This window comes from Rosa chinensis, chromosome 3 (assembly GCF_002994745.2).
Source record: "Rosa chinensis cultivar Old Blush chromosome 3, RchiOBHm-V2, whole genome shotgun sequence".
NCBI classification, from domain to species: domain Eukaryota; kingdom Viridiplantae; phylum Streptophyta; class Magnoliopsida; order Rosales; family Rosaceae; genus Rosa; species Rosa chinensis.
This window is the reverse complement of record NC_037090.1, coordinates 16,309,448-16,325,634: the sequence shown is the minus strand read 5'-3', so window position 1 is coordinate 16,325,634 and position 16,187 is coordinate 16,309,448. Positions and strand designations below refer to the sequence as shown.

Below are 16,187 nucleotides of genomic sequence, written 5' to 3'. Positions count from 1 at the left end.
ACGATCACAACTTCACAAGTTAGTGATAAAAAATAGTTTACAAATTCAGGAGCCTGTTGGGTACTGTTATGATCACCAACTCTTCCATAATAGAGTTAGTGATCAGAACGGTACCCACTAGGCTCCCGAAGTTGAGGCAGTAATCACTTCAAGTCTGTCGTTCATGACCTGAAATCATTCCTTTACACCCAACTGCAAACTTTCAACGTGGTATTTTAGGATTATAGAGTCACAGTCATCCAGAATCCTTCTACAGAATCTAGTCTCAAAATCCTCAAAATCTAATTTTGTTCCTCGGGCAATTTGAATTTGTCCTCCCACGAAATTATGATTGGTGAATTTTACTCGGATTCTTGACTTTCAAGAATCATAAAAGATTATCAGTTATATGGTGCTTTTATGAATCCAGAATATTGCAAATCTGCGTGTCAATGAACATAACAACAAAGCATTCATATGCTTTAAACAAAGAAGACTGATATGGATTATGACAGTGAGGACACTGAAATGGATCATGGAATACATCAATTGAGTTTTGTACAAGGTAGATTACAGCAATTTTATGTACAACATGCACAAACAATGGTTAGGAAGGGTGGGTGTAATCTAGCTTTTTACAGAAAATCCCACTGCCAATAAACCTTATCTACAATTCCTCCGCCACTCTTAACAGCGAGGTGAAGGGTTTCAGAAGCAGGAGGAACCCCCCAAAGTAATGGTACCGCAACCGTCATTCTTAGCTTTTCATGCAAACCACCTTTTGTCGCCTTCTCTGCCTCAACAACCTGAAATTGACAACACAACAGATCAAGTAACAAACAAATGCTTATCCTAGACTCCATATTCAGATCAAGTAAGGATACAGAGAAGCCACAATGTATTCTATACTTGCTGTTGCTATGGTTGCCTCCCTACTATTCTTTTCTATGTCATAGCTTCATATCTTTCCTTTTCCTTCTCAAGAAACCAAGTCCTTAATTTCACAAGTCTAGATTTGTTCAGTACTTCAAGAAGGCTAATCCTCCTTGGTAACAAAACTTGTTTTGATAAATCTACTAGAAGGTTCATCACTTGTAACAAGTCCCCATGGGCCTTCATACGCAACATCAACAGGTCAGTTACCTTACCTCATATCTTTATCTAGACTGAGGGAATAGATGTGCGAGATCCCTTTTCAACGGTAACCAACTCTAAAGGGCATTGGGCACAAACAGTATGACAAGAATTCAGAGCTTTGACATTTCCCTAATAGTTGCCCCAAATGGATTGAACATTACTTATTTGCCATGCAGGTGAAACTTGCTACCTTGATCCCCAGATAAGACGTAAGTGGTCATGACTCTTGGAGTATCAATCTTCCTCACTCGTAACTGTATCTTATAATATGCCACCCAACTTACAGCCATCAATGACTGCTGTCCTGTACTGATCTGAAATGTGCCATTATTAACAAGGTCCATTGCTTTCTTTTAAGCCCTTACCTCCACATGGGATGGCTACGGGGAAGGAGCAAGGTGGCTTGGATTGCTTCTTCCTCTGGAGACTCATCTACAGAGAACAAAGCTACATTGCTGTATGGGGCTATAGGTACTTAGGTTCCTACAATCTAACAATGAACTGTCTAGAACCGCTAGTTTGGTAAATCTTTTACATTAACTAAACTTTCTCCCCAGAACACAATTTAGGGATGTAAAATTGGAAACAAATCTGTTTACTTTACTCTGCACCAGCCAGTATGGACAGTCATAACCCCTACCCAGGCCGGCCATTACTAGAAAATTGTCAATTTCTTATATAAGCATGAAACTTATAGTTTGCGGTCGAATCTATTAGACTACATACTGGACCAGCCAGTCTCATGTCCAGCTGTGAGACATTGAATTTGCCACTACTCAAACCAAAATCTATTTCCACCACTAGCATAAAAGATAATATTTGAAATAGATGCTATCTAAACAGCGGCACAGAATATATAGAGAACTTAATAGAATCCCCCAAGAAATAGATGCTTTTGTCAATAGCAATATCACTGCTGCTTTTAGAATGTAAAACATGAATGAATTTCTGGAGCCGAAAATATCTTGTCAATGATTCTGTTATGGTTAAACCATAAGGCCACTAGAGTGGAGACAATTTCAAACAGACATACCTTTGAGCAACTAAACAATAACATAATGAAATGATTCTGAATGCTAAAAAGACCTCAATATTAAAACACCAGAACATGGCACCAGGACATACCTCCCCGCCATGTTCCAACACAGTGTCTTCCACAACATCGCTTAGCATCTCAATGGAACGGCAAAACCCAAGTATACAAAGCCTCCTTCCCATATCTAGTCCCTACAATGACAAATTTTCCGATGGCACAAGACAAAGCACAAAAATTAAACCCAAAGCAGGAAACAAAAGACAAAGCACAATATGGCCGCTGGAATTATGAAAATAACAGCAAAACAGATGGTTTACATTTGTTGCCGCAATATCAAAGAGAGCACCAAGGCACAGACCCTGCTCTGTATCCATATAATCACTCTCTTGAAACCGCTGATATCTTTGACTAGTCTTTGACCTCTTCTTCTGTCAAGCACACACATTCAACTAAATGATTCAACAAACAATTCAGTACTAAAAACTCAAAAAACATGTATGCTTTACATTGCTCATGCTCATCACAACAGATATATACCACACCAAAACGGAACATCCCATAATCCAAAAATCAAAGTAGGACTGTAAATCTCATGTTAATAAGGATTACATACATCCGAAGAAGCGACACGGCGAGGGACTATGGAGCCTCCAATCTGAACAAGCCCCTCAGAAGTGAACAATGTGACTCTGTCCTCAGGAACCCATTGAATTTCTGGCAAACATCATCGGAGACAGTAAAAAAGTAAATCCCAAAAGATCAAACAGTAAAATAATTGCATGATACTCGGAAAATGTCAGTAACCGCCAAAAAGATTGGATATTTTATTATTCACACATTTCATAAGATGTGAAAGAGTACCGGAGTCATTGGACCAGGGAAAGAAGCTGAAGAGGTCGTCGGGGAGGGAATCGGAGGAGGATTTGGCGGGAAAGCGGAGGAGGCGGGAGGGGCAAGGATGGGAAATTGGGAAATTGGGAGAAAAAGCGCGGGAGAAAGAAGAGAGAGAGGGATGCTTGGCGGGAGAGAAGGAAGAAGAGAAGGGGGAGAAGCAGAGAGCAGCGGAAGCTTCCGCCATTGGAGAGAGAGAAAATGAATTGCAGAAAGGAATAGGAGATTGAGACTTTTGGGGGAATCAGAGGGGAAAACAAAGAGGGAGAAATGGAAAGAACCAAGGAAGAGGAAAGGAGGCGAGTCTGACGCCACATGTGGTGGATGCCCACGTGGAGCTACCCGACGTTTTATTACTTCAAAGCCTTCAATTCTGACTTCAGTTTCAAGATTATTTTTATTTCTGTTTTCATTTTTTTGAAGTAGGGGTGACAAAAATTCTCAACGGGTAAGATACTTGTAAGGTATTCGAATCTAATGGAGGAGAGATTCGGGGTTAATCGGGTAATGAGAATGGGGATCCTCAATATTCCATTTCTCAAATTGGGGGGATGGTGAATCATTCTCTTGAAGCCTATCATTTTCATCATAAATGATCTGCTTGCCTTGAAATAACCTGACCCAATAGAGAAATCCCAATTCATTCAGCATTTCGATACAATTGAATAGAAAGCCCTAAGGGCGCCATATCCTAGGAGCCCAAACTATGTGATTGAATAAATCCTCCTCTATTTGCAGGTCGAGGACTCTTTCCCCTTCCTATTCTTCAAACTCTGATTCATATTGTTCATAGAGAAATCATTGATCAACGATGGAAGCCCGAAGCTTAATGATCAAAGTTGAGAATTGATGCATTGTGTTGAAGGAAACCCAATTTGTGTGTGTCCGGCCCAAATATGATTACTTTTTCTAGTTGTAATATAATAGAATATTTTAGATCTCCTAATCCTTATTTGATTAAAATTCATTGTACTCCAAGATATTGTACATGTAATCTTCTATATAAAGAGACTCATATTACCAATGAAAGTATCTTAGTATTCTTCTGAATTCTCTTTTCCTTAAACATATTGATGGTTTTTATTTTATTTTTTTAAGGAACTTTGATTCGTTTTGGTGTAATTAACTACTGATTTATTGTTGCAATAATTTACTTGAAAAACTTAGATTCAATTGAAGTTAGAATTTTGCTGGGACTGGAAGTCAAACACTATTAAATTGTTTAATTGAAATGAGCCTTAAAACTTGATAAAAATAAGAGAGAAAAATATACAAACAGTACCTAAACTTAGGTCCATTTTAAACATTAGTAGCCGACTATGCAAAACTACAACTTTGGTACCCGAAGTTTGATGCCCGACCCAATAATCGTACGCCCCGTCTATAACAGCGTTAAGTGCCAAGCCAGGTGGCAAACCATGAGGGGTAATTAAGTCATTTGTTACCTAACCTTATCTATCTCCTCTACCGAAGCAGAGTTGCAGATTGTTTCTTTCTCCCCTTGTCGCCTCTTCATCTACTTCAAATTCGGGCTTAGCCGAAGACTGCAGCAAAAAGGGTCACCAAAAAAACCGATTGGGCGTGGAAGCAAAGTGACTTCTTAAGGTAATAGCGGGGCTCGGGCTGTGGAACGGAAAGAAAGGTGAATGGGACTATGAATGTCTAGCGTCGAAGACGATGTCGTCTTTCGAATTATGGTGAGGGTAGAGATTTGGGGGTTTGGGAAGGTTATGATTGGTCATTTGGGTCTTTGGAAGCATATGGGTTTGGCTTTGGTGGTTTTGAGGTGCAGGTTCCCATGATGATGAATTAAAGTGTGGGAATTTGGGAGCAGGCAAGTATTTTTCTGGGTTCGAAAAATTGAGCTGAATGAATGGTTATGGCAGTGGTGAAATTGGTAAGCTCTAGGGTTTGGTAGTTTGAGTGAACAAAGGTAAGCTCTAGGCAAGTATTCCCCATTTCATACCGTGATGGTGGTGGTTGAGGTTTAACATCATGATCACCACCATTTTGGTCATAGCCAAGGCCTCCAAATTCATCAGAAGCTACCATTTTTATGAGTATAAAATGGAAGCAATCATGTCAAAATGGAAGCTATAAGCCTATGATTGAGGCTAATCTGCTTCAATGGAGGCCAGAGAGTAGAGAGTAAAGCATAGGGCACCCTATAAAGGCAGTAGATTTGAGAAGGAGGAGACCATGAATTAAAGTGTTGTTGTTTGTTGGTGTTGTTAGTTTTCTCTAGAGAGAGATAGAGAGAGAGAGAGAGAGAGAGAGAGATTTCTACCTTGTTGGTGTTAACTTCATTTACATCCAAAAAGATACTATAGGTGGCTTCATCAAGTTTATTTTCTTTTGCTAAAATTGCTTCATCGTGAATTCTCCTCACCCAAATTCGTCTTGAGGGAATTTCTTTTCAACTGGATTTCACTCCTCACTCGGATTTCCCTTAAAATGAATACTCCTCACCTAGATTCTCTTTTAGGAGATTTCTCCTCACCTGGATTCCACTCTTCACTCGGATTTCCCTCAAAGGGAATACTCTTCACTAAGATTTTCTTTCAGAAGATTTCTCCTCACTTCAATTCCACTCTTCACTCGGATTTCCTTCGAAATGAATATTTCTCACCCAGATTCTCTTTTAGGAGATGAGAGATTTCTCCTCACACAAAGTTGTATTTGAGGAATTACTTCTCACCTAATTTGAACTCTTTGAGAGAATTTTCCCTCACCCAGATACACTTAGAGGGGATTTCTTTTCAATTGGGAAAGCATTTTGTATTGAATATAATTTCAAATTTCTTATTGAAACCAATTGAGGTGACTTGACTGGCTTAAATATTTGTTGCAATCTTTTCCATTCGATTTTCAACCACACAACTATGAGAGGGGCGTAAGGTTTAGAGGCTTAATGATGTATGTGTTTTTCAATTCGGAAAGTATTTTATATTAAATATAATTTCTTATTAGAACCAATTGCGTTGACTTGATTGACCTAGATATCTGTTGCAATCTTTTTCATTTAATTTTCAACCATACCACTATGAGAGGGACGTATGGTACTTAATTTAATAATTCATTATATTTCTAGATTTTTTAATTAAAAAATAACTAGTAAATAACTATGTATGTTGTAAATTAATTGCCTCCAATTTGTTGATTTTTTTATAATACGAATGTATTTTTCTTTTGCACTGGTGTAGTCTTTTGCCGCAGTCTCTCCGCGACTCTAGTCTCCTCTTTTCGTGGGTGTAGGGTGCAGATCTCTGTTCGCGTTTTCTCCTCTCCCAACACAAAACAAAGTTGCAGACCCGTTATTCCTCGCAAACCAATCTCTCTTCCTCTCACTTTGAAGCTTCTTCTTCTCTGCTTCAGGTTCGTTCTCTTCCTAAATATTCTCCGATTCGTTTTCGGTTTCCGTCTTCAGGTTCGTTCTCTTCCTCTCTCTCTCTCTGTGCGATTTGTTTTTCATTGATTTAAAGCTTTGTTTCATTCAAGGTTTGATCTAATTTTCGATTAAAGCTCTGGGTTGTTGACTTTCATGTTTCTGACCCAGTTTTGTTTTCCTATGTTTCTCCAATGTCTAGAAGTGGTTTATGGTTTTCTGAATTTGAGAGTCCGTTCCCAGGTTATCCAATCACTAGAGGATCACTATATAGTTGCATTTACATTATTAGTTTACGTAATCAATGACCATGACGCTACCAATTCTATTTATATAATTGGCGAAAACCATTAGATTTGCTGTCTAATATAATTCAATAATTTATTAAAAATGAAAAAGAAATATAAAAATAATTTAAAATTTGAGAATAAAAGGAGACGAAGTGAGTTTCGTCCCCTATTAGTCTGATTGGCACCATTAAATTTAAAATATAAAATAAAAAAAATAAAAGGAGATGGAGTGTGTTCGGTCTCCTATTTGTCTGATTGGCGCCATTAAATTTGAAAAAAACAATTTAATTTGAGTGAAAGGAGACGGAGTGAGTTTGTCCCCTATTCCTCTTATTGGCGCCAATTTATTTTATTTTCCCTCCATTCTCCCAATGCTCAATGAGAATTGGGGATGAATTTTCATTGAATAGGGGACAATTTTTATTTCTTCTCCAAATACATTAGGAGACGGAATTTATCGGTCGTTGCCTTAAACAATTTGGGACGAGCTTTAGGAGACGACTTTAGCAAAACGATTCCGTCTCAAATTTTTGTAGGGGACGAATTCTCAGCTATTAGAGACAAAATCAATTTGTCTCTGAATGAGTTTTCTCTAGTAGTGATCCTTGTTCCATGGGTATCTAACATTGAATGAAGGAGTTGTCATACTCAGAATGGTATGAATCTAAGCTCCATCATTGTCCTGCATGCATTTGATTCATGTCGTCTAATCAAATAAATAACTGGATGTTTGGTCTGACATGTGATTCATGTCGTCTAATCAAATAAATAACTGGTTGCTTTGGTATGACATGTGATTCATGTCGTCGAGGCCATCAAACTTTCGGGTCTGGGAGTAGTTCGTATCATTATTTAAAGTTCTTAAAGGATTTGTTTGGTCTAAGAAATTAAGCATTTTTTGATTCGGGAGTATCAAGCATTTTTCTTCTTCTTTAAGATTGATTTGTAACCGAAGGCTATGTAAGGAAGCATAGAATTGAAGCATAGATCATCTCTGCAAAATTCAGCCAAATTGATGGTCATTAAGGTGTTGATAACTGCTTTAAAGCTAGTACGGTTCAGGTTGGACAGATTCAATTCGTCCATTGGTTTACGCGAGTTAGATACCTTAAAATCATCAATTTGACTAAAATTTTGCAGAGATGATCTATATATTAGTACCTAAAAAATGAACAGTCGAGATATGGATATGAGACAGAAAAGTGACCCTAAACTCTAACCTCGCACTGGATAGGATCTGTATATATATATATATAGATACTCCTTGCTCATGCATGATCCTTTATCTAGGTTTTTTTTTCTTTCTTATATACGATATGGTTAATTGATTAAGAAATCTAGTTCACTATATATAAAGGTTGCTCCAGCAGAGCTTGAAGGGCTGTTACTTACTCACCCTGAAATATTGGATGTAGTTGTAATCCCGTAAGTAGGCCTGTTTTTCACCTGACTTATTTGTATATCACTATTATTTCTCAGTTACCATTTACTTTAGAGAGAAAAATTCAGTCACCGTCCCCAAATTATGCTGCCAAGACCAATTTGATACTCAAACTCTCAAAATTATTAATGTGATACCCAAAGATATATTTTGACATCAACATGATGCTTCCGTCCAAAATTTGTGATGATTCTCTTAAAAATGATCAGGTGTCATATATGTGACCGATTTTTAAGGGCAAAGTCATACTTTTACACCAATTTTATTATATATATATATATATATATATATATATATATATATATATATAGCTCTTCTCCACTGCGGACGTCCGCAGTTTTTCTTAGGTACGGATTTTAGGTTTTGACTAGCTTTTCAATCATATTTTCACATTTTAACCGTTCAGTTTTTAGGCCCTAATGTATAGATCACCTCTGCAAAATTTCAGCCAAATTGGTGATCGTTAAGGCATCCAAAACTGCAATTTATAACAATGTACACGAACGGTTCCTATTCGGCAGATTCAGTTCGTTCGTGTAAATTGCAGTTTTGGATGCCTTAACGATCACCAATTTGATTGAAATTTTGTAGAGGTGATCTATACATTAGGACCTAAAAACAGAACGGTTAAGATGTGAAAATATGATCGAAAAGCGGGTCAAAACTGGAAATCCGTACCTTTTTTCTTAGGTGCGGATATCCGCCCGCACCTGAGCAAAGTTATATATATATATATATATATATATATATATATATATAATGTATGCTTTTCATCTTCAACAAAAACCAAAGAACAAGAACCCCTAAAATTTCAACTCTCTCTCTCAAAATTAAACTGAATATGCCCCAAAATTTCATTCTCAAATTGGAAACCAAAATCAACCATGGCAAGTTTCGTTAGCAGCTTCGAAGATTTCAAATTCTTGCAATTCGAAGACTCCGATCAAGACTCTCTCCAGGAATTCATCAACCTCTCTGATGCTGACTCTGACGACAACCTCCCCACCTCAATTCCGATGCCGAACCACCACAAAACTTCGAGCTCATTGGGCCCAACACTTCATTCGACTCCCCAATCGCTTCGCCCATCGCCTACCTGATCCGAGCCCACACCCGCCGTCGTCAGACCCCTCTTGATCGCCTTCTCGATCTACCTTTCCCGAGCCCTCTCAATTTCGATGATCGCCGTGGCCATGATGATGGTGACGTCGGCGGTGAGCGACAAGTTTTGGCTGGAGAGGATGAGGAAATTGGGGAAGGGGACATTTGCTCAAAGATTGCAAGGACGTTTCCGGATTGGGTTTTCTCATGTGAAGCTGATAGATTGAGCTTCAAGTGGTATCATATATTGGTTTTGTGAAGGATTTTTGGAATTTGGTTGATGCTATAAAGAAAAAAGGGTTATGTATGTGAGACTTGTTATATTTGTTTTGTACAATGTAGCTCATGGATTGTGATGTTCTGGATGACTATAAGCTATTAATTGTTGATTAGTGCTTGTATTGATTTGAACTTCGTTGGTTTTGATACAGAAAAAGAGGGCTTTCTGGTGCTTAATTGGGGATTTTGAGATAATGTTAAGGAAGAGGACCAGGTCAACTCAAAAGGATCAAGATCAACACCAAATGGGGCATATGCCAATTTCTAATGCTCGGTCTGAGTCACATTTCCGGTCTGATGTTCTCGGACCGAATCTGAAAAGCAATTTTTTTTTCATTGTCCTTGGTCTGTTTGTGGGGTTGAATCCTATAGGTTTAACAAATTTTGATTTAGTTAGGAGCCCAACTTCGCCTCTAGATTTTAGGGTGTTTTTGAAACTAGGCAACCCCTTTAGGTCCCTAAGACCACCTCTTCATGGGCATAAGAGGAGCTGGGGTAGTAGTAAAGTAGGCTTAAGCATCATCGACTCTCCTGATGATGATGATGATGTCAAGTTTTATGGGAAAGTACCCAGATCATCGGAGAAGAAGAAGAAGAAGATGAAGAAGAAGGAAAAAGAAAAAAAAAAGAATTAACAAAAGAAAAGGTACATTGGTCTTTTTCTTTGTTTTTGGTCTTCATGTGCTTGCCACGTCCCTTTTTAACGGCCGTCACAAATTTTGGACGGAAGCATCACGTTGATGTCAAAATATGTCTTTGGGTATCACATTGATACTTTTGAGAGTTCGGGTATCAAATTGGCCTTGGCAGCATTGACTGAATTTTTCTCTACTTTAGAATACTGCCTTCTATACCCTTTGAACATCGATTTCTTGTTGCAGATTTCCAGATGCTAAAGCCGGTGAGGTTCCGATTGCAATTATGTTGTTCGTGCACCCAATAGCTTGCTAATTGAACAAGACATTATAATATTTGTGGAGAAGATGGTAAAGCAAGGCTCAAAGCACTCTTCCTTGCTTGCTTTCTTAGTTTCGTACGTAGTGATTTTTTGATAGGTAGCTTTGCTTTACTTACATTTACAGGTTGCACCGTTCAAAAGACTGCGGAGCATAACTTTTGTAACCAGCGTTCCTAAGTCGGCTTCCGGAAAGATTCTGAGAGGGGAGCTTATACAGAAAGTCCGGTCAAACATATGATTTTAGTGTGTCTTTACTCCTTTCCAATGTATTTTTGTTCATTTCACTTAACAATATGAGCGTATGCTATCATAGGACTCATCCAGTTTGACTTTTCTTTTTTGTCTGGCTCCTAGTTTGACTGAGTATCAGATTCTAATTAAAAAAATTAATAAGGAAAAGAAACAAATAGATGTTTAAGTATGGAGTTCGTCCACGGTACGTACATTAATGTATCAATATAGACTAGTTCGATACAGAGATACACTAGCTCGATACAGAGATAGACTTATTTGAGATTAAATCAAGCTAGTCTACTTATGCATGGAGGTCCGTTTATCTCTATATCAAATCTAGTCTACTTTATGCATTGGTACGTACATTAATAATATATCGTAGAATTTTTCTTAAGCATGAAGAGTTAATGAAGTTGTACAACATGGTCATAATTATCTTGAGCCACCCTAATAATATTTTTTTTACTTGAAACCATAAGCTAAGCGATGCAAAGAGCCTCCTTAACTCGTAGAATAAATAAGAATGAAAATTACAAGAGAAGAAGAACAAGGCCATATGTCAAACAAACACAAAATTAAACGAACACCAATCACGAAAATGAAATTTTGGCAGACCAAATTGGTCTATATTACAAAGAGCTTGGCAACAAACTTAATATTACCTTACTGTAATCATTTTGCAACTCTACAAATATATACCTCCTTCAATTAACATTAGAATTTAGCATGACTGGAAGAAAAAAAAAATAGCACCCTATTGGAGAAGAAAAATTATAGATCTGTGAATAGTACTGCAACGCGCTCAAATATAGTTTGAGACCCCAAAAGAAGACTCTTTGGAGTTTTCCTAACGCGATTGTAAATAAACGTAGACATTAGTTGTAGAAAGCATAAGGCCGAATATTATTTATCTATATAAGCAAGCTTACCTAAATCCCATACATCAATGCAAAATGATCGAAGCTAGCCTCTGGCATGGCCAGAGTATCTGAGCTAATTCGTCATAGCATGCAAAATGATGGAATAGCTAGCTTCCTAGCTAGTACGTACAGCTTGATCATAGTGATCATATTCTTAATAAGGCTTTATTAAGCAACTAGCCAAGGGTTTTATATGTGGTTTACTCTGGAACAGCTAAATCGGGTACATAGCAGCAGGCAAGCGAGGTTTAGCATGTGCATGCAATGGATTGAGCTTGAAAAGGGTTGGAGCCTCAGTGAGGTCAATCTTATCCACCTTGGGTGGCATGCTCCATGTAAACCCTTGAAGAAGCCTAGCAAGGAGCATCACAGTTATGGTAGTCCCAAGCGTACCACCAATGCAACCTCTCCTTCCAGTAGTAAATGAAATGAACCTCAGATCACGTTCTTCCAGCTCTACTTGTTGACTGGCATCTCCACTTAGATGACGCTCGGGGTCGAATCTCAACGGGTTTTCCCAGACTTTGGGGTTGCGTCCGAGGCCTAAACGACTTAGAAGAACACTACTGCCCTTTGGGATGAAGTAGCCTGCTACTATAGCATCAGCAGTGGAAAAATGGGGAACATTGAATGGTGCAACTGGATGCAGCCTGAGCGATTCTCTTGCACAAGCCCTTATGTAAGGGAGATGCCGGATATGAGATTCTTGAACAAGCATGTCAATTCCCACTATCCTATTTAGTTCCTCTTGTGCTTTTGTAAGCATCTCAGGTTGGTTCAGCATTTCTGATAGAGCCCACTCTGCTATATTGGAGGGATTATCCACCGTGGCAACTTGTAGTTCCTGTTCAGAAAATATATACATATATAGTTATATATGTCCATATGAATTATTTCTATTTCATGTCATTTAAAACCCTTAACCCACCTCACTCTTACATATGTCAGTGAGAATCGAACTCATGATTTTTACAATGTTGGAAATATAACTTACCAACAGATCACAGCTCACCAATTCAATTTATGTTACTACTACAAAAGAGTTCTTGTTAAAGGTAAATAAGGTTCTCATTAGAGCAAAATAGGTTCATGTTTAAGTAATTATGTCCTAAAAGTGATAATTACACGTATTTTGTATCCAAATCAAATGACACGTAATTGTACACAATTTTTTACAAAGTGAGCCCTTAAATTTTAAAACATTCACCGAGTTAGATTAAATGTGAGAATGACATGGCATTATAATTATTCTCTAACAAAAATAAATAAAAGTGGATTAAACTGTTTTTTTTTATAGAAATTTACAAAAATAAATAATACAATTAAAGAAACAGAACAACACCAAGAACCCCAAAAGAAAAGGAAAAAAACCATGGTGTTCATCTACGTTTTGTAATTTTCATACCCTGCCTTGAAATCAATTTAAACTCATTCCTCCTAATTATTAAACCTTTTATTGAATTTTTTTTTCGATCTTGTATGTGTGTTTTTTTAATCAAGGGAAATAATATATTCATCACAAGCCAGAATAGACCGTTACATACTCTTCCGCTGTCATTTAAGGACATAGACAGACAAAAAAGATAGTGGTAATACCTATAAGTGGTACATACAAATAGACCTATTCATTATTTAGTCAAATATGTAGAGGTAGCGGAGACCCTCCTTTGGTAGAGATACATAAAGTGCACAACGGTGCTTAATTTCCTAAATATAAGAAATTTATTGTAATTAGACAAAACTAAAAATATAGGGATGGGCCTAGGGCAAACACCCAAGCCCACCATAGAAACCCAAAAGGCAGCCCAAAGAGGAGTGACCCAACCGAGGCCCATCAAGGCAGCCTTGACTTGACCCAGCAACCACCGTTGTACTAGAAGCCACTGATGCACTTCCACTCACAGCCTTTACGCCGTCCGGACCATGCCGCCACTACAACAAAAGTCCTCATTTCTGACTAAGATTTCCAATAGCAAAGAATTGCCCTCGTAAAAAAAAGGACTAATTTCACGTTGCCTCCTCCAACTTTGGGTCGAAAATCATGTGAGTCCCTGATCTTTTTTTTTAATCAAGTATACCCCTGCACTTCCAAAATTCATCTTCCGTGCCCAATCCGTCTAAATGTGCCGTCAAACGGTGATGTGGCACAGACTGGCTGACACATTTTTTGCGTCCGGACCCACATAATGGTTAAATTCCCTAAATAACCTTTGGGCTTAATTCACCCAAAAAAAAAATCACAATCTTCATCTTCTTTCCAACCCGATCACCTAAACCCATCTCCATCTTAACACATTCTTTCTAACTTCTTCAAATAATCTTCCTTCAGCTGATGTTCCATTACATTTGACTTGCTCATTAGCAGTCTCATATTTCTCCTTTGCTTCATTATCTGCTTTCAATTTTGCTTCTTCCTCAGCCTTCACCTTTGCCTCCTCCTTCGCAGCCTCGAGTGCTTCAATCAAGTTCTTCAATCACTAAATACCCAGATCGAATCTCCAAGACCTTCCCCATGAAACTGAAGCAAAAACCCAAGCCTCGCACCCCAGAGCATACTCCCAAAGCTCTCGCTTCAAGAAGGCAGTGGCGGCGGCAGCGACCCCGCTCGCCGTGTTCTCAGCGATTCGATCAATTCGGCGGTGCTTGCTGTTATGGAGGAGCTCCGATTGCTGTTTCGAAAGGGCTCGGCTGTTGTGGCTTGCTGTCTCTGCACCGGCGGAGGTTGTGGTGCAGGCCAATTGTAGCCGTCGCTGCCTCGCAAGATGAATCGGTAAAACTCCAATTTTTGGTTTTAATTGGGATATTTGCTTTATCTGGATTGTGAAAATCCATTAACTAGCAATATCTAGGCTTAAAGAGATGGAGCTTATGGATGAGATTTGGAAGAAGGATGGCGTGGAGGATGGCGGTGGTGGTGGAGAAGTCAGATTCTGTTGTGGTGGTGGAAGTAGCTATTTCCAACATCTTACCAAAGAAGTGATGAAACAAGAAACGGAAGTAGCTACCAGATTGGTTGCTCGTAAGGAGGAATGCGAGAGGTATGGTACTATGGTTCGTTTAATCTCACATTTCTTGTCAAAGTTTTCATCTTTCCTTATTATTCGTACATGGGTTTATCTGAAATTCTTTTTGGTTTGAGTTCTCAGTAAAGTTTATAGATTTCCATATGCTTCTGGTATTTCTGTGTTAGAATGTTGAAGGATGTTAAGGAAAAGTTGGAAAAGGATGAAACAAGTGAAATGGCAGAGACTTCATTTTGGGATGACTGGTAGTTCTTTACTCTATGTCAATTTTCTTCTTTCTAGTACCCATCTCAAAAACAAAAAGAAGATCAGAAGGGATTAGAACACAATAACGAATTGGTTGAGAAATATTTGAGAGAAGTTAGATGTGGGTGTCCAAATCAATTCTGGTTTTGACTCGTTGGAGACCAGGGAGCGTGATGGTGGTGGAGGTGAGTCGCGGTGGTGCTTAGAGAAGTGTGGTGGAGGAGCGGCTTGAGCTCTCATACAGAAACCCAGAAGCAAAAATGGATTGATTTCATCAGGAAGGGTGGCAATGCCCATTTTTCCCTTCTTTTGGATTGAAAGACTGAAAAGTGGGTCTGCCTGTCGGTGCCACATCACCATTTGACGGCTCATTTAGACGGATTGGATACGGAATATGAATTTCGGAAGTACAGGGGTATACTTGATTAAAAAAAAAGATCAGGGACTAACATGATTTTCGACCCAAAGTTGGAGGAGGCAAAGTGAAATTAGTCCTAAAAAAAACTCCTTTTTCGACCATGAAAAATGGTAGTCAGAAATGTTCTTTCAAAATTTATTTGATTTCCGACGGACAATATGGTGTAGGAAAAGAGTTCCAATTTTGTTGGAAAAACAAAAAAAATGGCGGGACCTTTTGGTGCTAGTATTATTTTCGACAACATTTTGTATCGTCAGTAATGGTAGACCTATTTCCGAGAGGCAATTGACTTTGTCAGAAATGATTTCTTAGTTTCGAGGGCAACAAAGTACCCTCGGTAATGAACAAATTATTTCCGACGGCTAGTGACCCTTGGAAATATTTCTCTAAATTGTATTATTTTTATAAAAATATTAAGTCAAAGAGGAGAATTGAGCATAGGATCTCTAACTTTTCAAAATTAATTTTACCATTTTTTCACAGGTTACTTGATGACTATATTATTAGTTTATTAGATTTGATGCATTGTATGTTAAAGACAAAATAATTTTATTATATATTGGTTATAAGGTAAGATCGGATAAATCTCATAATATACAAACACACACACACACACATACATATTATATATACACATATACATATTATTTATATATACATATACATATACATATACATATACATATATAATATGTATATGTATGCGTGTGTGTGTGTATTATAAGTCTCATAGTTATATATACATAATACATATGTGTGTATTGGATTTATATATGACTTGATCAATCGATCATGCTAACTGGGAGGTTCTGCCCTAACCCAATAATATTTCTACATTTATTTATGAAT

At 38.0% G+C, this 16,187-nt stretch overlaps 2 protein-coding genes and 1 long non-coding RNA gene across 3 annotated transcripts; 1 reads left to right on the top strand and 2 right to left on the bottom strand.

Moving 5' to 3' along the window:
* Nucleotides 1–481: 481 nt before the first annotated feature.
* Nucleotides 482–3,368, bottom strand: LOC112191343. The gene is made up of 5 exons (XM_024330654.2): nt 3,014–3,368; nt 2,766–2,866; nt 2,470–2,580; nt 2,242–2,343; nt 482–785 (listed from the first exon to the last, which is right to left on the bottom strand). Exons 1-5 carry the CDS (start codon nt 3,228–3,230, stop codon nt 615–617), a joined length of 702 nt encoding a protein of 233 aa, XP_024186422.1. The 5' UTR covers nt 3,231–3,368; the 3' UTR covers nt 482–614.
* A 2,859-nt stretch (nt 3,369–6,227) lies between these two features.
* LOC121052081 lies at nt 6,228–10,835 on the top strand. The gene is made up of 4 exons (XR_005807932.1): nt 6,228–6,418; nt 9,692–10,185; nt 10,421–10,525; nt 10,622–10,835. It is a non-coding gene; the product is annotated as an uncharacterized LOC121052081 (long non-coding RNA).
* A 369-nt stretch (nt 10,836–11,204) lies between these two features.
* On the bottom strand, nt 11,205–12,469 carry LOC112195419 (tryptophan N-monooxygenase CYP79A68). Its single transcript, XM_024335853.2, has one exon. It carries the CDS (start codon nt 12,433–12,435, stop codon nt 11,866–11,868), a length of 570 nt encoding a protein of 189 aa, XP_024191621.2. The 5' UTR covers nt 12,436–12,469; the 3' UTR covers nt 11,205–11,865.
* Nucleotides 12,470–16,187: the final 3,718 nt, after the last annotated feature.